The sequence below is a fragment of the Gopherus flavomarginatus genome, chromosome 3 (assembly GCF_025201925.1).
Source record: "Gopherus flavomarginatus isolate rGopFla2 chromosome 3, rGopFla2.mat.asm, whole genome shotgun sequence".
NCBI lineage: Eukaryota > Metazoa > Chordata > Testudines > Testudinidae > Gopherus > Gopherus flavomarginatus.
Genome location: NC_066619.1, coordinates 260,716,020 through 260,743,407, shown reverse-complemented (window position 1 = coordinate 260,743,407; position 27,388 = coordinate 260,716,020). Strand labels below are relative to the sequence as shown.

At 41.6% G+C, this 27,388-nt stretch overlaps 1 protein-coding gene across 1 annotated transcript in view; it reads left to right on the top strand.

The window, feature by feature from the left end:
• C3H4orf50 (chromosome 3 C4orf50 homolog) overlaps positions 1-27,388 on the top strand; it is an 84,966-nt gene that overhangs the window by 49,856 nt on the left and 7,722 nt on the right. Inside the window, exons 12-14 of the mRNA XM_050945513.1 lie at positions 10,433-10,563; positions 13,754-13,807; positions 17,682-17,867. Coding sequence (XP_050801470.1) covers positions 10,433-10,563; positions 13,754-13,807; positions 17,682-17,867 — 371 coding nt within the window. The remainder of the gene's footprint in view (positions 1-10,432; positions 10,564-13,753; positions 13,808-17,681; positions 17,868-27,388) is intronic.

Below are 27,388 nucleotides of genomic sequence, written 5' to 3'. Positions count from 1 at the left end.
TCCTGTGAACAAACAGGGCTGACTTGGTGGTGCTGTCATTAATGGAATTGGTTGCCCTGTGCCATACATTTTACTTTGCATTTATATGTGCAATATCTGAATCCTCTCTGTGTAGCGTTAAGTTCTAAATGTTTATGCTGTGTACTTGAGTTGAGTGCCCAACATAAAATGAATAATAAGAATAAATAATCCAAATGAATCCACAAATCCTGGAGCTGAGGGAATGGAGGAGTGAGCCTTTAGCCCAAACCCTTCCTGAAAATCCATTTTTTATCTACTACTTACCTACCTCCATTGAGGACTCTTGCCAGACAGAGCAATGTCCCAGGCATCCAGCCGGAAAAGCCACAAATCCCATCTTATTTGCAGTCAGTAGGTTTCCATTGCAGAGAAAATGGAAATATGGCTCACCGCAGAGCTTATCTTCCATTTCCCCAAAGTACAATGGAACAAAATGTATCCCACACCCTGTTCAGAAGCTGTGAGAATCACTTTCTCAGTGCTTCTTGGGCTCCTGCTTGGATGGGGTTCTGACCTGAGTCCCACATCAGACTGTTTGGGTGATGCCTACAAAGAACAATGTTATAATCTATGTGGCAGGGCATACCAGGCCTTCATGACCCACTGCTTTTCTGTACCCTGCCCCAGGAAACAGCTTTCTGAGAGGAAAAGAGCAGCAAGTATTATTAGAGCTTTAGCCTTGCCTAGAGAAGCATCTTGGGAGGAGTCATTTTGGGAACCATTGACATCTGGTCCTCCACAACTAGAAGGGCTGGGGCTCAGCAATAGCAAATCAAAGCCCTGGAGGCCAAAATAAAAGGAGCTGTCTGCTCCTAGCAAGGTCACAGCCAAAGGGCCAGGTTAGGGCCTATTGCTGGCCACAGTGGCTGCAGGAATGCAGAAGGAACTCTGCTGACTGAATTCTTTGAAGGGCCAGGAACTTATTCTGTTTGAGTTAGTTGTGCCCTGGAAGGGGGTTGAACTGTGTGACCCAGCCAGAGGGCTGAGCCACAGAAGATCCTTGGAGATAGGCTGACCACTGTATGGGGTGCTGTGAGCTGAAGAGAATGGCAGCACCAGGCCCAGATCCTGGGGGGCACTCTCAGGGGTGAGTGCAACCCACCACAGTCTAGATTGCACATAAGAAATCTGTGACGAATGAAGAAAATCTACGCAGGAATTCCAGTGGTAGGGAACATAATTGAGGATACATTATAGAGAGAGTTTCTAGAGGTTTAGGCCTGGCAGGCCCAGCACAGAGGTGAGAAATCCAGAGACGTTTTTCAACCCGATAAGGGGAGACAAACTGAGAGGAATGATCCAACTCAGAGTCTGGGGGTGCTTGGTGGAGGAAGATAAGGGAGTCCCGAAAAGCAGGATGATTAGGAGGAAGAATGTGTAAATGTGGGGAGCTGGTGAGGCAAAGAGTTAGTGATCCAGGGTTCCATTCCATCCACCCTATCAATAATGGATTGTAAGTGCTCTTCAAACTGTAACATTGTTAATTTTCTAGTGAATCCACTGCTGATCCAGGGAATATGTGTTTTGCAGTGAGGCTCTGACATGTATTGTGGTAGTTGTATTTATGATATGAACTGTAGCTGCAGATGCTTTGGAGAAACATGCCTGAGCTGCTCTTGTACTATCATTTTCACTGGTTAGAAAATTTTACACTGTGACATAAATGACAGTTATTTCAGATATTAATGTAGTGCACTCTATACTATAGCCCCTATTCCCTTGGTTAGTGTTTTTGGATAATGCTATCTGTTTGGTTTTGGATAAGGACCAATGTGGCCCTTTTAATGGCCAGAAATATTCTGTTTTGGCTTTCCTTATAGATAGATTATTTGCACATTTTAAAAAGCACATATTGAATAAATGTTAGAACAAAGAGGTCTTTTAAATGTTTGTTTGTAGCCTCTCTATATTCTCCAAAGATTTTTTTTTTTGCACCTCACTGTTTAGATTCTTCCCCCTTCCCCCCGCCCAAAAAAACTTTCTGTCCCAGAATCATCAAATTCTAAAATTCATGATCTAAAAAACCTATTCTTTAGGTAAATGGAAGAGATTATGCAGTATGGATATAGCAATGGGAGGCATATATGCAAGGGCTCAACTGGCCCTAGCTATGGAAGAACACCTTGAAAAAAGATGGTCAAAAGAAAGGAATAGATGTTGCCAGGCAGGGGATTCTCATTCAGTGTGTATGATTTCCTAGCCATATAGATGTATAATGAAAAACCCATGTAAAGAACACACATTGTTTATTAATAATCTGGAATATTTTATTAAAATTCAGCATGATAACTCTTCTCATTTAACAAAGAAAGAAAGCGCTGATGTTCATTACCAGCATATTACTTTTGGACAGCTATGGAGTTCTTTTTTATTTATTTCTCTAAAAGTAGCTTTAACTGCAACAGAAAGCAAACAGAATTAATATTTGATTATTCAATTCATAGTAAACTCTCATTTGATCCCTGTTGCAGATGGGATGGCACTTCGTGTTTAAATACGATTATTGTAAATCTCCTAATTTTCTTTCCTTTCCAAGAGCGCTTGGGCCTATTTGTGTGCTCTTTGGAGATTTCATCCAGACAGGCTTTTGCTGTTTGCAATGGTGTATGACAGTTTGATCTGTCTAAGGATTTTCTATAGCACCCATCATCTTACAATATAAGCTCTTAATGGGTTAGAAAAGGAAGTAGCATCATTATTAAATTTCTTCTACTTCCTCACCATTACTTTGAGAGAACCAGTGTCTCCAATAGCACAAAGGACTAGAGAACTCACTGCCTTGTACTGTTATCTCTCCTTCTATGGGTTATTCCTGTGCAGAGGAAAGAAGTCTTCAAGTTTGTACGCAGTGTCATTCGTCTTGTTTTACGGGCATGAAGGTTGGGTTTACACCACACAGACACCAAAAGGGAAAGGACCTGAATCTGTGTAGATCTGCCAGAGGTTGGGAACACCCACACTGTGTGCCAGGGCTGCCACCTACCCTGCCCATAGGACAACACACTAGAAACACACTCTCTGTTGAGCCTGTGCTCCAGTGTGTTCCTTCCTCAGTGACTGCTTCTGGAACACCTGTCAGAGAGTTTCCGCAGTCCAGACAGTATTTATTATTTAGATGAGAATTCCTGGTCAGTTAGGATGCCATCTTCCAGCTTTCCATATAACTGAACCTAAATCCTGCAGAGAGGCTTTTGCAGGGGAAGTTGGTAATGACACTGCAGAAGTGATGTTCCTATATTTCTTGCCTCCCCTGCCTACATCTGCTGGTTACTCCTGAGGGTATTCTGCACAAAAAAAAAAAGATTCTGCACACAATATTCTGCAAAACTCTACATATTGTATTGTCAAATAAAGGTGGAAGGTCCAGCATGGCACTGGAGAGCACAGGCCACTGGCTGCACAGAGGCGGGAGATCATTGTGCAGCTCCTCCAGGGACATGGACTCAGTGGTTAGGCTGCATCCAACCCTGACACAACGTGAGGACTGGGCCTGCCCCAGACATACCCCTTGGCCCTGCCTCTCTGTGCCAGGTGCATCAGGTGTGGCCAGGCAGGCTCAACACAGAAGGATCTAAGTGTGGAGGGGCTTGGTGTGGGTTGAGAGGGTTCTGTGTGGGGCAATCTGGTTTGGGTGTTTCAGTGGGGGATCCAGGTATGGGGGGTTCTGGATGCAGAGTGGCTTGTTGGGGGGTTCTGGGTGCAACTGTAATGGGACTCTGTAGGGGTGTCCAGGTGAAGGTGGTTGGGGCTCAGTGGTAGGGGGGGTCTAGGTGTGCATAGGATAGAGCTTGGCAAGGGGGCATGGGTGTGGGGGCTCATTGAGGGGTCCAGATGCAGCTGGTTGGGGCTTGGTGGAGTGGAGATCCATGTGCAAGTGGCTTGTCTCAGTGATCCAGGTGCAGGGGGAGTGGAGCCCATCGAGGGGTTCTGAGTGCAAGGGGGTGAGGCTTGGCAGGAGAGTCTGGGTAATGGAGTCTTGGATGCACAGGGGTTGGATGAATGGAGGAGCATCTCCCTGTATAGGGATCCCTCCCCCTGCAGCTGCGGAGAGTTTGCAGATCTTCCTTAAGCTGGGCAGAAATCTAGGGGTGGGTCTGACCCAGTCCCAGATGCTGTGCAAGGCAAGGGGAAGTCCCATCCTCCCCAGCCTAGCTGGGACCAATCGCTGAGCCCAGCGCAGGGTAGGAGCCACCAACCAGGTCTTCCTCAGTCCCTCCTCCTGCCCCACAGTGATTTGCCTCTCTGCCAGCTGTCCTGGGCCCTTGCAACATACTGCTGGGGAGGGTTGCATGACTGCTCTTGTGGCTTCCCTTTGCTTACTTGTAAGTCACTTTTCTGCAGGGCAGCAAATAAATCTGTGGGGGTCATAAATTCTGTGCATGTGCAGTGGCACAGAATTCCCTCAGGAGTAGCTGGTTCACAGAGGCATTGGGAATAACTTGGCCCTCACAAATAATCAAGAGTGATGGAGCTGAAACAAGATTTGAGAGAAAAAATTCCTTAGGTCTTTACTATGTAGTGTCTTTTGCTGACAATTCAGGATTCACACATGTTAAGGATGGAAAGAAACTCTTAGATCTGCTGCCCCGTTGCAGGGCATGGGGAAGATCCTAAAAGCAGCCCCAATAACTGATTTTGAAATCTACATTTTAAACCACACGGTGCTCTTAAGAATATCATGGTCATCTGTATGTGCAAGGGCTTGATTGCAGCATGTGGGCAGCTTAGAGGGGTTGACTTAAACATAGACTTAATTTTGATATTTATGGCACAGATGATGTAAACAGTATGCAGAGATACTGTGTTTTCACTCTTCCAGCTGAACTCCGCGTCATAGTTGCACTGTCCATATTATTCTAGATGCTGTTGTGAAAGGTGCAAGATAAGAGAGGGAATACACTGACCTTGCTCCATGGAACTGCCACGCATTGCTCAATTGATAGCTGATTTCAGTGAGGTCAAGTGATAATACTCTGTTAGCCAGCGAAGGCAACAACACTTATCAGGACTAAAGAAAACAATAGTATGAAATAAGGAATAGCCAGTATGCCTCTGGAAAGGGGAAGAAAACCCACCTAAATCTCAGGAGAGGGGTATGGTATAGCATGGGACTGGGAATCAAAACTCTTCCATTCTCCTATTGGCTCTCCTTTACTTGGTGTAGGATCTTGAGTAAGGCATTTACATCTCTGTGCCATAGTACAGAACTGCAAAATGATATGCAATCTTTTAGTCCTAGAGAAGTGCTTTGAGGCTTAGAGTTTGCAAAAAGCTTTGACATACCTGGATAAAGAAGCACCATATAAGTGTAAATCATTATTATTTGTTATGTACCAACTTCCAGGGTTTTAAAAAGCAGACAGGTCCTTCCAGACAGACTTGGGAACAGAATAATAAATCCCTTCCCTACCTTAGTAAATCTGGCCATGCCCTTTATAAATTTAGCTTTAAATATGCAGTCTAGGAGACTTTGCTGATGGGAATGGCTAAGAGAGATTCCAGAAGGACCTTTTCCCGCAGAGAAAAGGGGAGGGTGAGTGATTTATTGTGATATTTTCTCCCATCTTCTTTATTTTAGGATTGGGGATGTTCAACAACAGAGGAAGGCCATTAGCTTAATGAATTGTAAAACTGGGTTGAGGAAAATTTTATTTTTTTAAATATGTATTTTAACCTACAGTTGTATTTGATTGGACCTAAATTTTGCCATCGTACAGTAACTTTTTATACTTGACTGTGCAATGACAAGAGAGTGACAGAGTAAAGGAACGAGCCAGTAGCCGAGAGTGAGGGTGAGCAGTTAGATGGATTGATAAGCCCTTTCCATCACACAGACACAGGTTAGCTGAGCAGACAAACACCAGGAGTTAACAAGAAATGCAAAAGTCTGAGCCTCTTTTCTACTTCCACTTCTACAGAGGCCTTAGTAGAAAGCAGGATGAATTTATAACTAGAGGGAGAGACAATCAATTATATTACACTAATTTACTTGTGTGTTCAGCTCAGTGATGAAAGTAGAAATAGGGACTTACTGGTATAGGGCTGGCTTGGGGCTGGCTCTGGCCCCAGAAGGGGCGTGGCCTCGGGCAGAAGGGGCGGGGATGGGGGGGGTCAGAGCCAGCCCTGGCCTGCCCTGTACGGGTAAGTGCCCTCCCCCTCTCTCGCTGGGTTAGCAGCTGCAGCTGGGGGCTCCGGCAGCAGTTTAAAGGGCCCAGGGCTCAGCTGCTGCTATGGCCCTGGCCCTTTAAACCGCTGCCGGAGCCCCCAGCTGCCGTTGCTACCCCAGGGCTCTGAGGGCTATTTAAAGGGCCTGGGATCCCCTGCCTCTACCACCCCGGGCCCTTTAAATAGCTGCTGGAGCCTGCCGGAGCCCTGGGGTAGCAGCGGCAGCTGGGGGCTCCAGCAGTGGTTTAAAGGGCTGGGGCCACAGAGGCAGCAGGGGCCACAGAGGCAGCAGGAGCCCCGCGCCCTTTAAATAGCCCCTGGAGCCCCGGTGCTACTCCAGGACTCTGGAAGGCTATTTAAATGGCCCAGGACCCCTCTGCTTTTACTGCCCTGGCCCATTAAATAGCCCCCGGGGTCCTGAGGTAGCGGCAGCGGGTCTCCGGCGGCTATTTAAAGGGCCCAGGACAGTAGAGGCAGCGGGAGCACCGGCCCTTTAAATAACCCCCAGAGCCCCGCTACTGCTATCCCAGGGCTCCAGCACCGGGGCTCTGGTGGCAATTTAAAGGGCCGGGGCTCCAGCCGCTGCCTGAGGAAGCCGGGCCACCCCAGTATGGCGCATCGGCTCTTGCAGGTATGCCGTACAGGAGCGGCCCGGCTTACTTTCACCTCTGGTTCAGCTTCATATGCACTAATTAATCAAGTGGTCAAGATGATCTTTACATAGGGGCCCCCTTCTGGTGAACATAGATATTATGGGCCATGATCTTGGCACCTGTTTTGGCCCCCTCTGCCACTAGAACATCACAAAAGGACTGGAAAGCTGCTCTGAGTGGGGACATACCAAGAACAGAAGCGAGTGTGGATTCAATGCACTGTGCTTCAGCAATTCCTGTCAATATAATGGTTCCTTAACTATGTTGGGTATGGGCCAGCAGAAAGAGTATGTCTACACTGCAGTTAGACACTCACAGCTGACTCGGGCTTGTGGGATATGGGCTAAGAGGCTGTTTAATTGTGGTATAGACTTTTGGGCTTGGGCTGCAGCCTGAGCTCTGGGACCCTCCTCCCTCACAGGTTCCTAGATCCTGAGTTCCAGCCCGAGTCCGAACATCTACACCACAATTAATTAAATCAACTGCTGTGTAGACATGCCCAAAATTGCCCTACGATCAGGGAATTGCGAATGGTTCCTTTGCATTTTTCTCTCTTAGCCATGCCCAGCACTTTGTTTGTGCAAATGGAACATGCAATAAAAAGCATGATCCCATAGTTTCTCCTGGACGTGAATCCTGTTGTCACTGCCCTGGAGTCATAATTCACACAAATGTACAGACTCTTTCTGTTTAATTTATACCACAAAAATATGAAAACAGAGAAAGGTAAAATGTAATGAAGACATCAATACACAGGTAGTGCAGTCAGCCTAACGAGCTCAGCTCAATCGATAGGCCAACATCTGTGGAAGTACCAAGGTCATGCTTTGGGTAGATTGATGGTGACAGCATTCAGGCAACTGATGCTGCAGTTTTAGCAATAATTTCCTTGAAGCTTGATTTATGCTTTCCCAGGCAGTTGCATCCTTTAAGTATTCAGCTGGCGTATCCTAGAGGTATCTGGGGACAGCAGATAGCCAGTTTTTTAAATTTCTTGCCTGGAAATTGGCACGATACATATTAGACAAATACTCTTGTGTTTCCTGAAGCACTTCTTATACCAAATTTACTTTCACAAATAAACAGCATTCCACTTGTACACATAAAATATATGCCTGGCTCTGTCTAGCAGCCAACAAAGGTAGGTCTTGTTAACTGTTGGCATCTTTGACCAAATTTTCAAAATGGCCACAACCAGAACACTGAATCTGGAGCCTGCTATTTATGGTCAATTCATGCTTCTAGGCACCGAAAATGATGCCCCCAAATCGTCTTCATTCAGAATTTCAGGCACTAGTTTAATGGCCAGTTTTTTGTCCCCCACCCCTTCTTAAATTTAAAAAGGATAAAGTACAGCCCTGGGGTTAATTCCAGCTCACAACCAAACTCTTCTGTATTTGGGAGGTGTGAACCTTGTGAAAAGATAAGTTCCTGGCCTCAAGGGCCTTGCCGTTTGCTAGACAAATCATAGACAATGCTAGATGAAAGGTGAGGGGGAAGATAACAATAAATAGGGGTTAGAAGAGCTACTCTCTATGGTTCTGAATGGGCCTGCTTCTCTGTGCCAGCTGACCTCCATTTGCCAGAGGCTGCTTCATATCATTTAGCATTCCTGTGTGTCATGGGACTCCTCAGCGACCTCTTTTGGAGAGCTCTCCAGCTGCGTTGTGCTGCTTCAGGGCAAAGCAGCCAGAACAGACGCCAAGGATCTAGGCCTGAGCGATTAGATAGGCCTTAAAACTAGCCCTGAAGGTCATTGACTCAGATTCAGTTTCACACTAATGGGGAAGTGAATTTCAGAGTCAAAGGTAAAGCCAGGCTCAGAGTACCCTCTCTTTCAGCTCCTCAGAGTTCAAATATGGGCTTCTAGCTTTAGTGTTTCATATGATCTCATCTGCCCTTCTCTCTTATCTATCCTAAATTAGGCCTTTGAGGGTTAAGTGCAACTACATTTTTAAGTCCTGCTTTTGCTCCTATGTAAGCACAGAGGAGTTCTGTCATTCATTATTATGGTTGCAGGATCAGACTCCTCTGATAAAAAGTGCCACTTTTTCCAACTAATACACTGAGGGTTTGTCAGCTCTCTTTCTCAGGCATTATCAGGTTTGCTGTATATTCTACAATTTCATCTTGCTTTCTCCTTGATATTTCTACTGCTTGACTGTTAAATAGGAATCTCCTTTAACCATTCTTCATTGAAGTAATCAAATAGAGCATGCATTACTCAACAGTTCGATCAAAATGGTTACAGACTATGCAGCTTTCAATGTGGAAAGCTAGTTACTGGATATAATTAGGAACAAAGATGAGTAACAAAGCTTTTCTGATTGCCTGAGATAGAGAAATAAGAAGGGAACTTATAGTGATACTACTAATAATAATTAATTATAAAAAATTAAGCAAATTTTGATAATAAAAACATAGATCCCAGTTCATCAAAATTCTTAAGCATGTGCTTAAGTTTATAATGCAACTTGAGAGCTTTTCTGACTAGGGATGAAATTACTCACTTGCTTAAAGTTAAGCATTTACTTGAAATGCTTTGCTGAATTGGGGCTATAAAGATTAACCCCCTTCTCTCTCTAACCAAGTGAAAAGAAGCAAAGGACCAGCTCCTGCTTAATATTAATGGGTGTTTTCTGTGCACAAGGAAAGTAGGAATGGGCTCAAAGTACCATCTGCTCCGTTCCACTCAACTGCATGTTTCTCAATAAGGTTGACAATACAGGAATGGAACAGCATTGTGAAAAGTGTTTAACAGTGGAGGAGAGTGGCATTAACTAGTCTATGAGGAAGCCACAATTTGGGCCTATAACAATTTTAACCATATTGGCCATTCTGTGTGGTGTCAAGAGCTTTCTGAAATTCCAGACTTGGATTGGTTGCCAGGAAGTGCTGGGTCTGTCATTATCTGACAGTGAAATTGCACTTGTTCATAACAGTTGCCTCTAGCTGCCTCTGCCCTCCCTTCCCCCCCATTCCTTTCCTCCCTATGATTGGAGGGGTGTTACTTGGCCACTGCACCTTGAATGGTCCCTTGAAATATATGTTAACTATTTATGCTAAACAATCTGTTTCATCTGTTAGTTAGCTGTGACACTGAGTATGTTTCCCAGACCTGAAGAAGAGCTCTGTGTGAGCTCAAAAACTTGTTTCTGTCACCAACAGAAGTTGGTCCAATAACAGATATTACCTCATCCACCTTGTCTGTCTAATATCCTAGGACCAACACTGCGTACAACGTTTGTTCATAACAACATTTTAGACTTGGTCCGTTCCATTTTATTTATAATGCCCCGTTGAGAGCAACTGGTTCACCTCCCTTTTATTTTGTCCAGGTCTGCAAGCCCATTTGAACTTTGTTGTTAAGGATATGATATTTTTGGAATAAAAGGAGGGACAGACATAGAGTGTCAGTTTCCATATACCCTCTAGAATTTATACTATTTAAGGTATGCATGTAATACCCTTTTCCTAGTGGTTGTTGGAGAGCAAAAGGTAGCTTACCACTGCTAGGACCATGCTATGTCAGTGGTTTAAAAAGCTGTTGGACAGAAACTTCTTGCTGCATTACTTTTATGTTTTCTCTCTAGGACCTCCTGCTCCAGTTGGTTCGGTCTATATTATTAAAGCAGTGGGAAATAGCAGCATGATGATTGGCTGGCAGAGACCCGTAGTAGATGAATTAGGATGTAGCAATGGAACTTTCATTACAGGATACAGGGTATGTTTAAATACAAAGAAAAACTCTACATAAAATGCTTTATGCCATGATAAATAGGAAACATTTCTTAAATATTCCCGAGTAGTTTTTTTTTTCCACATGCGTAATTTTTTCTGTTTCAAATACTCAAAGTGTTAATATTTGGATGCTACCTAGGACAGCACATTGATCTGTAAACACTCAATAAAATCCATAAAGTCATTTTTATTACAAAGGCATATCTTACATTCTTGTTCAAAGATTATTGACACAAAAGCTACTGAGTTTAATTTAGAAAAAAAACAAGTAGAAATAATATGCTCTCCTGTATTAGCCTTGATATTGTTTAAATATCATAACATTTTAAAATGACATTTAAGAGTATTTTTTTCAAGGGTCTAACTAAACTTAACATTCCCATTTAATGAACCTAGAAATAGTGAGGGGTCGTTATTAATTGCAGAAGTTTAGGTTTCAGATTCTTCATTTTGTATCTTCTGCAATGCTTGTGAAAAGCTCATTGTCTGCACTTTGCAGATACATTAATGGAGCCTGATTCTGCTACACTTACATTGGGTTTGCTGAATATTTCAATATCTGTCTATTGTAGGTATTTTTATAGCCCCCATTACTCACAATCTTTAATGTATTTACCCTCATAACACCCCTGTGAGGTGGGGCAGTGCTATTATCCCCATTTTAGAGATGGGTAACTGAGGTACAGAGAGGTATACTAAGTGACTTGTCTTAATCACATAGGAAATCTGTAGTAGCTGAGGGAATTAAACCTGAGTTTTCTAAGTCCTAGGTTAGTGCCCTAACCACTGGGTCATCCTTTGAATAGGGCTAGTTGAGAAGTGAAGGACTACTCAGCATGAGTAAAGATATCATAATCTGGCCCATAATAATGCGGGACATTGATTTTACTTTATTTTTAAGTTAATTTAATTTTTGTACAAGGTGCCAGATTGATAGCCCTGAAGATAGAAATCCTTTATATATCTGCAGAGCAGATCAGCAGTACAGTGCAGGCTTCTCCAGACCTGCAGGTACTTCTCAGAGGGACAGGGTACTTCAGTCTCCATGCTCCAGTTCTTTGTTTTTCTCTGGATGCTGAATTGCCACTTGTTGTGATACATTTTGCCTCTCTCGCTAACTCATTTCAGGAGAAAGAAGATAGCAAGGAGTTTTCCCCTTCATAATTCTAAGGTGCAAATGGCTTTAATCAGAAATATAAAATATGCTTATACAATAAGAAAAATATTTCATTTGCCATAGTTATACATGGATATACAAGACATTGGTTGTCAATAACATATGATGCTCTGCAATATAACATGCTACCTCAGTCAGAGCATGTAATATTAATGTGAGTTACATGTCCAGAATAAGGGGTGAATATAATTTCGTTATATTTGCCATCATTTGAAAAAACTGTTGAACTGTAACCTGGCAAGAATAAACTCAATTAACTATTATTCAATTATTCTAATTGGTATAAATTTGTATCTTTTTTCTTTAAAAAGCTATGAACAACTCCCCTTTGAAGTGACTTTTGGAAAGCCTATTCTAGTGTCAATTTGTGATTGTGTAATATATATCATCCCAGTTGTATCAATGATAAATGCATTTAAGACCTGTGGCTGCATGGTATATTTTGTTCCCATTTTCTGTAGTTAAAATGGTATAATATTAATAATTCTCCTACATCAATTATATGCTTAATCAGTTTTGAAAGAGATGCTGTCCCTGCCTCTCCATCTCCCTTACTGTAGTCTCTGTGAGAGTAATAAGTTATCGTACATTTCTTTTATTCATGCATGCACCTGAATTCATGTATATATAGGCTGAGCTCACTGTTGAATTTTTAAAGGGATGTGATTGCAATCTCCTGACCAAGGACTTGATCATGGCTTATTAAAGATAATGGTAAAACTCCTCTTGATTTCACTAGGAGCAGGTGCAGTCTCCAAAGTACAGTAAGTATATAGTTTGCAGGCTTATGGCAGACATAAGTATATATTTTTATATATGTGGCCTTTACTTGAAACTGCCTTAAATTGTACCTTACATGTGTCATAACTTTAGGGCAGTAGTTTTGGAATGCTATTTACATTTCCCACTTTACTATTGTGTATGTACTAGATTTTGGAAATTTTTGAAAAAAAAAAACCAAGATGATTTTTTGTGTAAGGTCTTTGCACTGTGGTACTCCTGCAGGAACTCTGGGGCACGTGCAAAACAATGCTCCAGACCCTGAAACCCTTGCTCAGCGCCATCTTTTGCTGAATAGCCCCTTACTCTTTGAATAGTCCCACTGAAATCAATTACTGCTTGTGGCACATAAGAGCGGCAGAACATGGCTTGTGGTCCTTACTTAGGGTACGTCTACACTGCGCTGCAGTGCAGACTATGGAGGTGTGAATTGCAGAGTGCTGCAAATTGTTGAGCTCTAACTGACCTTTGTGGACACTGCTGGAGTGAACTAAAAGGTACCTAGATAATATTTTTACCTAGTTCTCCTTAATGTAGTCCTCTTTCAAACAGGACTCTGTTAACACGAGCTAGGAACTTTTGAATTTGCACCAGCAGCAACCACATAGGGCAGTTACTGCACAGTGTGTTAGTGTGCACTGCAATTCACAGCCTCATAAACTGAACTGCAGGGCATTATAAACAAGCCCTTAGCCAGTGGTTTCAGTTGGCATTTGCTTGAATAAGAACTAAGGATCAGATTTGGAAAGGTATTTAGGTGCCTAAAGATGCAGATAGGTACCTAGTAGATTTTCAAAATTGCTTAAGAAGGTTAACTCCCATTAAAATCTGGCCCAGAGTAAAATCGGTGCAAAGACTTTAGGATTTGGCCCGATATGTTTAAAGGCTGGAGTTTTTTGGCACACAAGTTACTCTTTCATAGACTAGTGTCAATGGCAGTTACCCATGTGAACACCCTCCATGTTGCCAACATCATAGATCTCCGGGGAAATCATTGGCAGAGAGCCAGTACATGGGTATGTGCCTCTTAATCTCACTTAATCAAGTCACCCTAAATGAAATGTAGTAAAATGTAAATCACGATTGAATAAGCATCTAAAAATTCACAGCTACAGTAGGTAAATTTCCAAATAGCCCCCACAACCGACATTAGGTAATTTAAACAAGCTATTTATTTTCTCGTTAACCTTTAACTGAACTTTATATTACACTGCAGATATATACAGATGGGGAATTTCACAAATATGTTATGAGTTCAGCCTGCACTAAGGTAAGCAGTTTTTTTTTTAAAAAGATATTATTTGTTATCAGTATTTAATTTGGAGAAACCATTGGGCTGCATAATTTTGTAGACAGTGCAGTGATGGGGAGTATGTTATTTCCTTGATTACAGTATAATTTTTGAAGATAGTTCTTCATAGCATCATCCTTTTGCAGCAATGTAACTAATAGAAATGATCACTGGATGTTGTATTAGAGTGAAGAGCAGGAACTTGAAACAAGATAATTGTACCTGGTATTACATATATATCTCTTAAATCATTTGCCTGAAATTCTTTTGAGGATATGGTTGCTTGTTTTACCTGGTCTGCTGGGTTGCTTATGAGTTGCAAGACACTGCAAGGTCAGTTCCCAGGACATCATATATGATGCGCATCATCAAGCACACATTAATTCCACATGGAGTTTCTGTGCTTCTCTCCTATCACCTCTTGAAAAAATGCCACCAGATGCTTTGTGGCTTTTCATAACCACAGGTGCGACCGAGTCAGCTTCCTTCCACCAGCATGATTCCTGGTTAGTCATTTCAACATCAATCATTGGGTTTTAACGCCATCTCATTCCAAGTCAGCTATTGACAGCAATTTCATAGTATCATTTCCTGTTATTACTGAACGTATACAGAGACCAGTGCTATCATGCTAGGCAGCAGAGATCAACTGAACATGTGACTCAAATAATTTGTTTCATGTAATATCATGGAGCATTCAGCCATGCTTTTCATACATGTCTCTCTTTCCAGACATCTTAATTGTCCTTAAAAGCAGCAAAGAATCCTGTGGCACCTTTTAGACTAACAGATGTTTTGGAGCATGAGCTTTCGTGGGTGAATACCCACTTCGTCAGATGCATGTAGTGGAAATTTCCAGGGGCAGGTATATATATGCAGGCAAGCTAGAGATAATGAGGTAGTTCAATCAGAGAGGATGAGGCCCTGTTCTAGCAGTTGAGGTGTGAAAACCAAGGGAGGAGAAACTGGTTTTGTAGTTGGCAAGCCATTCACAGTCTTTGTTTAATCCTGAGCTGATGGTGTCAAATTTGCAGATGAACTGAAGATCAGCAGTTTCTCTTTGAAGTCTGGTCCTGAAGTTTTTTTGCTGCAGGATGGCCACCTTAAGGTCTGCTATAGTGTGGCCAAGGAGGTTGAAGTGTTCTCCTACAGGTTTTTGTATATTGCCATTCCTAATATCTGATTTGTGTCCGTTTATCCTTTTCCGTAGCGACTGTCCAGTTTGGCCGATGTACACAGCAGAGGGGCATTGCTGGCATATGATGGCATATATTACATTGGTGGACGTGCAGGTGAATGAACCGGTGATGGTATGGCTGATCTGGTTAGGTCCTGTGAGGGTGTCGCTGGTGTAGATATGTGGGCAGAGTTGGCATCGAGGTTTGTTGCATGGATTGGTTCCTGAGTTAGAGTTACTATGGTGCGGTGTGCAGTTACTGGTGAGAATATGTTTCAGGTTGGCAGGTTGCCTATGGGCGAGGACTGGCCTGCCACCCAAGGCCTGTGAAAGTGTGGGATCGTTGTCCAGGATGGGTTGTAGATCCCTGATGATGCTTGGAGGGGTTTTAGCTGGGGACTCTATGTGATGGCCAGTGGAGTCCTGATGGTTTCTTTCTTGGGTTTGTCTTGCAGTAGGAGGCTTCTGGGTATATGTTTGGCTCTGTTGATCTGTTTCCTTATTTCCTCGTGCGGGTATTGTAGTTTTGAGAATGCTTGGTGGAGATTTTGTAGGTGTTGGTCTCTGTCTGAGGGGTTAGAGCAGATGCGATTGTACCTCAGTGCTTGGCTGTAGACAATGGATCGTGTGATGTGCCCGGGATGGAAGCTGGAGGCATTAAGGTAGACATAGCGGTCGGTAGGTTTTCGATATAGGGTGGTGTTAATGTGACCATCTCTTATTTGCACTGTGGTGTCTAGGAAGTGGACCTCCTATGTAGATTGGTCCAGGCTGAGGTTGATGGTGAGGTGGAAGCTGTTGAAATCGTGGTGGAATTTTTCCAGAGTCTCCTTCCCACAGGTCCAGATGATGATGTCATCAATGTAGCGTAGGTAGAGAAGGGGCGTGAGTGGACAAGAGCTGAGGAAGTGTTGTTCCAGGTCAGCCATAAAAATATTGGCATATTGTGGGGCCATGCAGGTGCCCATAGCGGTGCCACTGATCTGGAGATATATATTGTCATCAAATTTGAAACAGTTGTGTGTGAGAATAAAGGCACAGAGCTCAGCAGCCAGTTGTGCTGTGGCATCATCAGGGATACTGTTCCTGATAGCTTGTGTTCCATCTATGTGGGGGATGTTTGTGTAGAGAGCCTCTACATCCATGGTGGCTAGGATGGTGTTTTCTGGAAGGTCACCAATGCATTGTAGTTTCCTCAGGAAATCAGTGGTGTCACAGAGGTAGCTGGGAGTGCTGGTGGCATAGGGTCTGAGTAGAGAGTCCACATATCCAGACAGTACTGTGTATTTAGTATCCTTGTGTGTTCTGGTGAACATATTGCCTTTAAAAATTAAATAGTATATTTTTTCTTAAGTGACTATTAGCCAATATTTATATGCTAGCTGTAAGGCATATCATATTAATATTGTATTATGCCCAGTTATGTTAACTGAATGATCTCTCTTTCCCACAACTCTGTTCACTTTATTCACATGCGTCAAGAGATATACGCTTTGTAAAGCTCAATGTAGCTTTTGGCATTAGCAAATATAAAGTCTGTCAAAGGCAAGATACATTTGTTCTGTGTCCTAGTACAGGTACCTTCATGATCAACTGGTTTAAAGTGTAATATCCAAAAGAGATATAAGGAAAGGTACAGAACAAGTTAAGGAACTGGTACAAAACTTATGGGTTGGATCTTAAGTATAAGTTGCTTTCAGACTTATAAGCAACTATGCTATAAATATAAGTGGTTCGAGGGACATATTTTGAAGTACATCTTCAATGTAAAATGAACTACATGCTGTGAGAAACAAGCTTCTCAGAAGGATTAGTATGGTATCATTGCTTACTTTTCTATACTGTACTGCTTTGTCTGTAGACAATAAATTGGCAACATTTGGTTATTTGGTCTTTTAAACATGTTTTGTAATGAACAACTCCAAGTGTAGTCAATCAACTGGAAATTCTTTTAACAGAACTGATTATGTGGATTAGTTTTTCTTAGTCTTCCTGTTTATGTATATACCACATATGTGTAGATAATGTGCATTAGGAAGAGGAGAGATGTGCTAAATTGCAGAGACATGTGAGAAATTAATTTATTGTGCACTTTTGACTGCCTTGCCTGCACTCTACTCTGAGGACTTATTTCAACATTCCAGACCACTGAACAACTTCAAACAGCTGCCATTAAAAAACAAGATAAGAAAACAACCTAATAGTTTCTAGCCCCAGAAGGGACTGAGATCACAGACTTGACAACAGTGACTTTTTAGGAATGGAAAAGCTCTTTTAGTGCTCTTTTAAAGAGTTTTATGACTCCCTCTGAGCCCTTTACAGCTGGGTTCCAGGGGCCCACCTATGCATCCAGGCAGCCAATAGGTGCTTTCCCCTCCCCCTAAAAGGGGAAGATGAGAAGAAGATAGTTAAAAATCTTTTTAAACGTGTAAAATGTTTTCTTATGTAATGTGATATATACAGATTATGTGAACTGGGGGGGGGTGGCACAAAGGCTTTCTTGGGATGAGCTTGGGATGACCTGCATTACTCACGAGTGGTTTTGACACTCATGAGTAATGTGAACGTCCCAAACTTACACTGCTTTATACCATTTCACCCTGTCCCATTACCCCCTTATTTTGCGTGTGCTATGACTTAAGCTCGTTTTAAAATGGAGATCTCCTCTCATTTCAGACTATTTTAGAAAATCTGGATCTTTCTGTGCCATTTCAAATCAGCGTTCAGACTGTTGGTTCTTCTGGTTTGGTTTCTGAGAAGATGAATGTTCAATTTAGTTGTCCTTTAACGAAAAAGGAAGCTTCATCATTTGCCTCTAGTGATTTCCCTGAAGACGAAAAGCCTGATGCCAGCTCCTATGAGGTAGCAGCAACTGCTCTGTGTTATCAGTGGAAAGTCTTATCCTCTGGTCATTTCTGACTGAATATATTTTACTGTCCTCATGACAAACACCTGTTTACAACTCATGCATGTTTGTGTTCTAATCAGTAGGCACTTGTAATACCAAAGAACCTGTGGGTCACTGTAAGTCAAAGTAGTTCTATAGAAATGAAAAGCATTTTTCTGCTGCATTTTTAGTGAAGCATATGATGGCTGTTCATTATTATGTACCTTGCATACGCACATTAGAGTTTCATTGTCTTAAAAAAGGAAATTTGTAATGTAACTGTGGATGGAGGTGCTGCTGGAGCACAGTTGTCAACTTTCATGTGGTAAATAATCACCCCAACTTTCAGAATAAGCCAAAAAATCAAGCTAATCTCATTTCAAAACAAGTCCAAACCAAGCCAATCTCTAAGAACCCAACACACTATATGACTAGATCCCCCCGGTGTGGAGTCTGGGACTGTGGTGGGCCTGCTGTGCATCCCTGACTCTCTCCCGCCAATTGTCCCTGTTTCTGGGAGCTGATAAAAAAAGAAGCAGCAAGCTACAAGCCAAAAACTAGCTAACAAGCAACTTACAAGCCAATTAAGCCAAAAACAAGCCCAATTTCTGCCCTTTTTTTTTTTTTTTTTTTTTTTTTTTTTTGCGGGGTTGGCATGTCTGTGCTGGAGTTAATTTAATGATGAGGAAAACTGGGATTGTGGGTATCTGCAGAGCTAGCTTCTTGTCCCTCCCAACTGTGTGGGGTAAAATTAGCTGATTGGTTTAAAAGTGAGACTGGTTCAGCTCTGGTATTGACCAATAAGGAGTAGATGATCTGTAGTGTAGCAATAAGGATCTTGGATCAGTGACAATGAACAGATTGAATTCACTGTACCATAGAGAGGGTTTATTAGTAAGGAGCTGTATGAAGGTATTCAGCTATGGGAAAGCACAGCTAGAGAAATTAAGATTGTTAATGTTCCAGGTCCCCATGGATTAGAAATATAAGGAACTTAAAGTTTGGAGTATTTGGGAAACACTGTAAGTAAAAGATGCACAATTGATTTCTATCTCACTGAGGAAGAATGTAAGTAAAACCATAGTACATTTTGTGCAGAGACAAGATTAAGGTTGGCCTTGTGGTTAAGGTGTTAGTAGGTTGCAGAGTTTGGATCCAGATTTGGACCTGAATCCAAATTTTCCTATGGGTGTTTGTTGTTGCTGTTCCAGCTCAAGGCTACAGAAACACATACCCCAAACATCAGAAAACTCAGGCTCACCCAACCCACGAGGGCAGTAAATTGGGGAGTCAGAGACCCTCCCCAAGAATGTCTTGCCTTTAGTTCCTAGATGTTGAAATCGGGGGTTGGAAGGGGGTTTTGTTGTTAATCCTTCACGTGGCACTGTTGGAGACAATAAGCGGCTTACCTTGCTCAGATTTTCCTCTATTTCCTAAACGACTCTGCATTATATACATCCCAGAATGAAAATAGAGACAAAGTGTGAGTGTGCTGTTGTGTGAACACAGTACGCAGCATGCAGGCTAACTCAAATTCAACATACTTTATCAAAGCAGGTAGCTTGCATAAGCTTTCCTCTTGCTTAAGTGCTATCTTCAGGGCTTCACATAAATATAAGATAATTATGAGAGGTGTTAGCTTAAAAGACTATATAATGAATTGTGACTTTTTATGAATGCATGACATGATATTGAGGCATAAGGGCTAGTTTTACAGAGTTCAGCATGATTAATTGTTCAGGTGTGAACATCCTTTACAAGATCCCCTTTCTTGGTCCTAGCTTTCCTTTAGAATGGGAATCCTCCAATTTATCACTCACAGACCAACATCTCCCCTTATTAGCTATGTGTGCATGCAAAGTGTAAATATGATGTACTGTCCATTTTATTCAATACTTCAATTTATCACTTACAGACCAACATCTCCCTGTATCAGCTATGTATGCAGGCTGAGTGCAAATATCATGTACTGTCCATGTCTCCATGTAAATTAAAATGATCACCTAAAAATGTAATGCAGACATCCTCATCTAAAGCTTGAGCTTTCTTTGTTTATCTCCTTTTAGATTGGAAAGATAAAACTGCTCATTTATAACAAATCTTGGGCTGCAGCATACTCAGAAATCTGATAGTAGAGACAAAGGAAAACAACCTTTACATGGGCAGATAAGATAGAGATTTCTTTCTTAGCTTCACTTACTCAGAGCCCATTTATGTAGCTGAATGATAATCAAATGGAACTAAACCATTGCATTCTGGCCTGTTCTCACTAAACTGGGAGCATGTACCGATTATGTTGGGCCACTCATTTCACATGGTAAATTCTGAATAAGTACTTACAGTGTTTAAGTGAAAATCTGTTTAAATATAAAGTTTATTGTTATGTTCTCATTAAACCAAATCCCTTGGCATCAGCCTCTGAAAATGTTTTGCATATGTTAGAACATAAGAATGGCCATACTGGGTCAGACCAATCATCCACCTAGCCTAGTATCCTGTCTTCTGACAGTAGCCAATGCCATGTGCCCCAGAGGGAATGAACAGAATAGGCAATCATCAAGTGATTCATCCCCTGTCGTCCACTTCCAGCTTCTGGCAATCAGAGGCTGGGGCTCTCAGAGCATAAGATTGTGAGCTGACCATCCTGGCTAATAGACATTGATGAACTTATCCTCCATGAACGTATCTGGTTCTTTTTTGAACCCTACTATAGTTTTGGCAATGAGTTCCACAGGTTGACTGGCCTTTGTATGAAGAAATACTTCCTTTTGTTTGTTTTAAACCTGTTGCTTATTAATTTCATCGGGTGATCCCTGGCTCTTGTGTTATGTGAAGGAGTAAATAACACTACCTTATTATCTTTCTCCACATAAGTAAAGATTGTATAGACCTCAATCATATCCCTTCTTACTCATCTCTTTTAGAAGCTGAAAGTCCAAGTCTTTTTAATCTCTCCTCATATGGGAAGCTTTTCCATACCCCTTATCATTTTTCTTGCCCTTCTCTGTACCTTTTTCAATTCTAATATATTGTTTTTGAGATGGGATGACCAGATCTGCATGCAGTTTTCAAGATGTGGGCATACCATGGATTTATATAGAGCCATTATATGTTCTGTCTTATTACCTATCCCTTTCCTAATGATTCCTAACGTTCTGTTAGCTTTTTTGGTTGCCGCTGCACATTGAATGAATGTTTTCAGAGAGCTATCCACAGTGACTCCAAGATCTTTCTTGAATGGCAGCCACTAATGTAGACCCCACCATTTCCTATGTATAGTTGTGGTTATGTTTCCCGATGTACATTACTTTGTTTTTATCAAAATTGAATTTCATCTACCATTTTTTTGCCCAATCACCTAGTTTTGTTAGATCCCTTTGTAACTAGAGATGTAAATATCGGTTAAAAAAGTTATGGACCAGGGTCCCATGTGTTTATCATGGGCCAGGGTCCCACCAGTCAGCCCAGCCCAGCCCAGCCCAGCCCAGCGCAGCCAGGGCCGGTGTCCCACCAGCATGCCATGGCCGGGACTGGGGTCCCTCCGGCCCACTGGGGCTAGGGTCCTGCCGGACCGCCCCACCCACCGCCTCCAAGGCTGGTGTCTCACCAGGTGTCCTTCCCTCTGTGGCCAGGTGTCCCACTGGCACGCACAGCTAGGGCCAGGGTCTCGCCAATGCATCTGTCCTGGCTCCGCCATGACCAGCTCTGTGGGTTAATGGTTAAGGTCTGGTTAATGGTAAGCCTAATGCTTTCCAGTTAACCGATTAACCTTTTACATCTCTATTTGTAACTCTTCGAAGTCTGCTTCAGACTTAACTACTGTGACTAATTTTGTACTCTCTGCAAGTTTTGCCACCTCACTGTTTACCCATTTTTTCAGCTCATTCATGAATATGTTGAACGATACTGGTCCCAGTACTGATCCATAGGGGTCACCACTATTTGCTGCTCTCCGTTCTAAAAACTAACCATTTATTCCTACTCTTTGTTTCCTTTTAACTAGTTACTGATCCGTAGGAGGACCTTCCCTCTTATCCTATGACTGCCTACTTTGTTGAGGAGTCTTTAATAAGGGACCTTGTCAAAGGCCTTCTGAAAGTCCAAGTACACTGTATCCACTGGATCCCCCTTGCCCACATGTTTGTTTGACCCCCTCAAAGAATTTCCATTTACAAAAGCCATGTTGACTCTCCTCCAACAAATTGTGTTCATCTATGCATCTCATAATTCTGTTCTTTACACTAGTTTCAACCCAACTGTAACCACTAGGTATGACCACCTTCATCTCAATCCATAACATATGCAGGAAATTTTGTACTCTGCTTGCCTCTAGCCTGTGCAATCAGTCCTTTATACCCATTAACATTAAAGTCATTCACAATATTTTAGCTGCTTACCATTTTTGCTTTAATACTTGAAGCTTTCAAAGATGGTAAACTTTGAAGCTTTCAAAGGTGTACAATATATATATAGCACAAATATATACAGTACAAATTTTAAATGAACCAAATGGTACCATAGAATCCGTATGGATAGAAATTTCATGCTTGACTAATCAGAATGTAGCAGTAGGGTATACACTACCAACCACCTGACCAGGATAGTGATAGTGACTGTGAAATGCTCCAGGAGATTAAAGAGGCTATAAAAATATTGAACTCAATAATAATTGGGCATTTCAACTATCCCCATATTGACTGGGTACATGTCACCTCAGGAAAGGATGCAAAGATAAAGTTTCTTGACACCATAAATGACTGTTTCTTGGAGCAGCTAGTCCTGGAACCCACAAGAGAAGAGGCAATTCTTGATTTAGGCCTAAGTGGAGCACAGAATCTGGTCCAAGAGGACAATGTAGCAGAAGAAGAAACAGAGTCAAGACAAGGATCAGAGATGGAGTCAGAAGTCAAGCCAAAGGTTGGAGTCAGCATCTGTTGCCATGGGTGGGAGCATATAAGTAGGGATTTGGAACAGGATGGGACAGATCCAATGTAGCAGCCAGCCAGGGATTCCCCTAGTTTCTGAGACAACTTCCTGTGCCTTCTTTCTGGCTTAATCGTGAGTCTGAGCCAATCAGAGGAGCTGGATATCTCTTCCAATCAAGAGCTTCATAGGCAGTGCCTCTGGTGAGCTAGGTTCCACTAGCCCACACTCATCCTGGTACCAGTATGCAGATGGCTGGTGGCTGCAATCTGAAGACCCACATTCAAGACCCAGGATCCCTGACAGCATAGTTCTGACTCGCACCTCAGTGCTGACCTGCAGTATCCCCATTAGCCCAGTGTATGAGTAAGAAAGGACCATCATTCTGAACTGGCTGCTGGTTTCATAATGTGGACAAAGTGAGATAACAAATTCATGTGTACTTATTAATCTTGTCTCTCATGCTAATGCACTTACCGTCATGCTAATGCACTTACCCAATAGTCCTTCAAGCCCTTTGTTCCAATTGTTTGGCTTAGAATTGTAGTCATTTTAGAATATTGTGACTGCCTGCTTTTTCATTCTCCCATCATCATAGCAGCTAGGCATCACTAAAGGGGAAAAGGGGAGGGTACACAGTGAGGTCTATGGATTACTGAGTGCCAGAGCCAATGTGAGTAAAATAATTCTCCCCACAGGACACTGTGGGACAGTGTGTAACCTGTACTGGTCTGGTTTCTATTATCCAGTAATGCCCAAACTTCACTAATCCTCACTAGTGCTCCACTGCAGACTCCTGAAACAAGGCTTACTGCACTGCAGATGATGTCAAAAGAGACCACTCAGTTGATGTCTAGGAAGCCTTTTAAAAAAGCTCCTGCTCCCTCTCTCATCCTCAGCAGCAGGCAAGCCAGTACCTTTAACTATATTGCTCTCCAAAATCTTTGTTTAAAAATCTAATAAATCAGATTTAAACAGCAGGCTCTGAATTCTGTTTACTTAAAAATCTCCTTTTTATATTTTAATAATGGCTTCTCAACGCCCTGATGATGGTATTTAGAAAGGTGGTTTGGGTGGGCCCCAAAACAATTTGTAATACATGTGAGGGCCTGTCCCTCCCATTCCCTGCTGCATACATGCCTGCCTGTTGCCTCTTCAGTTTCAGTTTTGCTGCTCCTGCTGAAGAAACTCTTGTTGGACATGAGAAAAAGTGTTCCTGTGAGATCTGTCCAGAGCAGCGCATGAGATTAATTAAATCATGCTAGTACATGAGACAGGAAGTGCAAGTGACCATAAAAAACAAACAACAGTGAAACGGAATATACACAAAGTGTTATTAAATGCCCAAAGTAAATACTCTGGGAAAAGATAAATATATTTTTCTTTTCAGTTATAATAATTGTAAGTGTTCTTGTAGCAATAGTAGATAGCAAATTTCCAGATGGGAATGTGATTTTTCCCTTTCATGTGTGCCCGACTATGGGCTTAGGTGTACAAAGGTATTTTGGTGCCTGAAGATACAGATAGGTTCCTTTATGGGATTTTCAAAAGTCCCTAAGCAAGTTAGGTGCCTAAATCCCATAATTCTTGAAGTTGGTGGCAGCTAGACACGCAGTCTACATAGACTCTTTTGAAAATCCCATCAGGTGCCTGTTACTTGAGAGTCCTTTCCACCTCAGTAACTGACCACTTAACCATCACTGTGCTTTATAATAGTCACAATCAGTAGCAGGCTTCTCCAGTTGCTTCTGGGGAAAGGTACAGTAACAGCAGCCTATTTCTGCCTTCTTTCAGGCTCCCTGCTCCCTCAGCACTTCCTTCCTGTTTGCTTTTATAGTCCTAGCTGTTGGGGATACTTCCACCCAATGAGCCCCTCATTTGTATCTCCACTCCATTAATTGGCATCCTCTGCCAACTGCCTGTCTTTCAATGAGAGCTCAGTTTATATAAACTGATGGGGATTTGAGTGACAGGGTGCTGTTAGCTTCCGACTCAGCGCACGCCATTACAGTACCTCTCTGCATCTTTAGGTGACTTTGTAAATCTGACCCTAAAGAAATAAACTCATTTTGATGCATCTACAGGTGACACACAATTGAAAATGGACCTGATAAATGACTAACTTTATGAAATTAACAAATTTTCCTTGCACCTAAGTATATTTAATAAAACAGGAAAACTCTTTAAATACATATATATGCTACAGCCATCTTAAAGTAATATTTATGTATTTATTCTTTATGAAGTGCAAAAACTGTACTAGATACTTTACAGATAGGTATGAAGACAAGGTCCCTGCTTTAATAAGCTTATAATCTATATGAACTATGGTTATTTTGGGGCCATGAAGTTCTATTTGCTGTTAATACTTCATTGTCCCCAATATTTAACTGTTTACTGTTAATAGTTTTCCCAAAAATGATGGTCAGAATCTTCTCCCATCAAAATCAATAGCAAAGCTCCCATTAGCTTCAACAGGGCAGGATAAATACCTGAATGCACAGGCAAATTCATTCTTTTGCCTTCAGTGCTGTCAATCTGCAGTCTTATGCTTTGACATCAGCAGAGCTTCTTGAGTGAATTACAGCTTGGTTTTAACACGAAAAGCATTTATTACCCTCTATTTATTATGAGTGGAGATTCTTCTTTGATTGGCGGTAAAAAAACAAAGAAGATTAACAAGCTCTATTTTGGACATTTGCAACTAGGTTCAATATTCTTTTGTTTAACACAAAGACTGAATTTTCTGGTTTACTTGGAGACTGAACAAGAAAATATTGAATCAGTTCATGATTTTAAAATGAAAAATGTATACTTCATAATCCAATGATAGACAGAGGTAGAAATAGAAATACTCATCATGGTTAGAGCTGGTCACAACTTTTGAAATGATTTTTTTTAATGCTGATTTGTCAAAACCAAAACTAGTCATAAAACGTGGTTGAGTTCAATGAATTTCCAAACTTGAAAAAAAAAGTCAAGAAAAAAAGGTGTAAAATTGTTGAAACATTTAGTTTCAACGATTTCAAAATAAAAAATTCCAGTTTTCTGGTTTGAAAAAACTTTTTGTTTTGGAATTTAAGCTAATAAAAAATGAAAAAAGCTTAAAAAATAAAAAGGTCAAAACTGAAACAAAACATTTTAGCTGAACCCTCCCTCCCCAAAAATCAGTTTTAGGTTCATGAATATTTTTGAGATTTTGACTTTTCATCCTGGTTTGTGATAGGAAAACATTTTAAGCTCTTGAAAATATTTGCAAGATGGGAAAATCATTTCCTGGCCAGCTCTGATTATGATACCAATTTGGCAAAACATTTTGGCACATGATTTTTTTCTGGAGTCCTCTTCTTTGATTCCCATCCATCAGATCAACAGCAATCATGGGGCTGTATGATGTCTGCCTACCACTTTCTATCTTGTAACAGTTTCATGGCTTTGTTCATCTTTAAGCCTTTCTGTTCCATGTCATTCTTCACCATGTCTATCTAATGCATACTCAGTCTTCCCCTGTTCCTTGTTCCTTGCAGTTTGGTGTGTGTGTATCACCATGTATGGTATAATTTCTGGGTCCATTCTTGACACATGTCCAAAACATTGCAGTTGTCTTTCTTTTATTTTCTGTAACAGCCTTATATTTTGCCCTAGCTGGTTTCTTATCTCTTCATTTTTTATTTTCTGTGGTCTCGAAACTCTCAGTATTATCCTCAACCAGTTCATATCTGTATTCAAAATCTTTTATTCCTCGGTTTTCCACATACTCCAGCATTTCAATCTATACAGAAGTATTGGCATGACAGTTGTCTCACGTATGCTGCTTTTTGTTTTTAGCAAAATGTTTTTAGCCTTCCAGATTTTGCAGGTTTCCAAATGCAGTAGCAGCTAAACCAATTCTTTTTATGTCATTTTAACAATTCCCATTCATCAGTACTATTCCTCCAAGGAACATCATTTTTACATGTGTTCTGTCCTTTCCCTCTGAGTTTAATTTCACCTCTTTCTTTTGTCTTTCTATTTGTGTCTTCACTGAGCTGATCTTCAGTCCAGATTTTCTACTTTCCCAATCTACTTTATCAGTTATTCTCTGTAAATCTTCCCTGGTCAATGCTGTGAGGTCAATATTGTCTGTAAATCTAAGATTATGATCTGTCCTACCACATAATATGACTTCTCCTGTTTCATCTGTCATTGCTACAGCCATTACTGCTTCCTTCACCAAGTTGAACGAATCTGGTGGTAGTATGCATCCTTGTTTCACTCTTATGGTCATCCTGCAGCCTTCCATTCGCTTCTTGTCTAGTCTTGCCACACTCACTGACTTGCTGTAGATGTCTTCTAACAGCTTGATCAAATTTTTGGGGATGCCATATAGTCTCATAACTTGCCATAACCTTTTCTGTCAAATGTAAAAAAAACCTGTCTGAAGTATATAAAGTTGTTCTATGTACTTCTCTGATAATTGTCCTCTCACACACAACTGATCTATTGTACTTCATCCTGGTCTAAATCCAGCTTGTTCCTTGGCAATTGCTATTTCCATATACCTCTTCATTCTCCTCTGCAATATCTTGGTGAA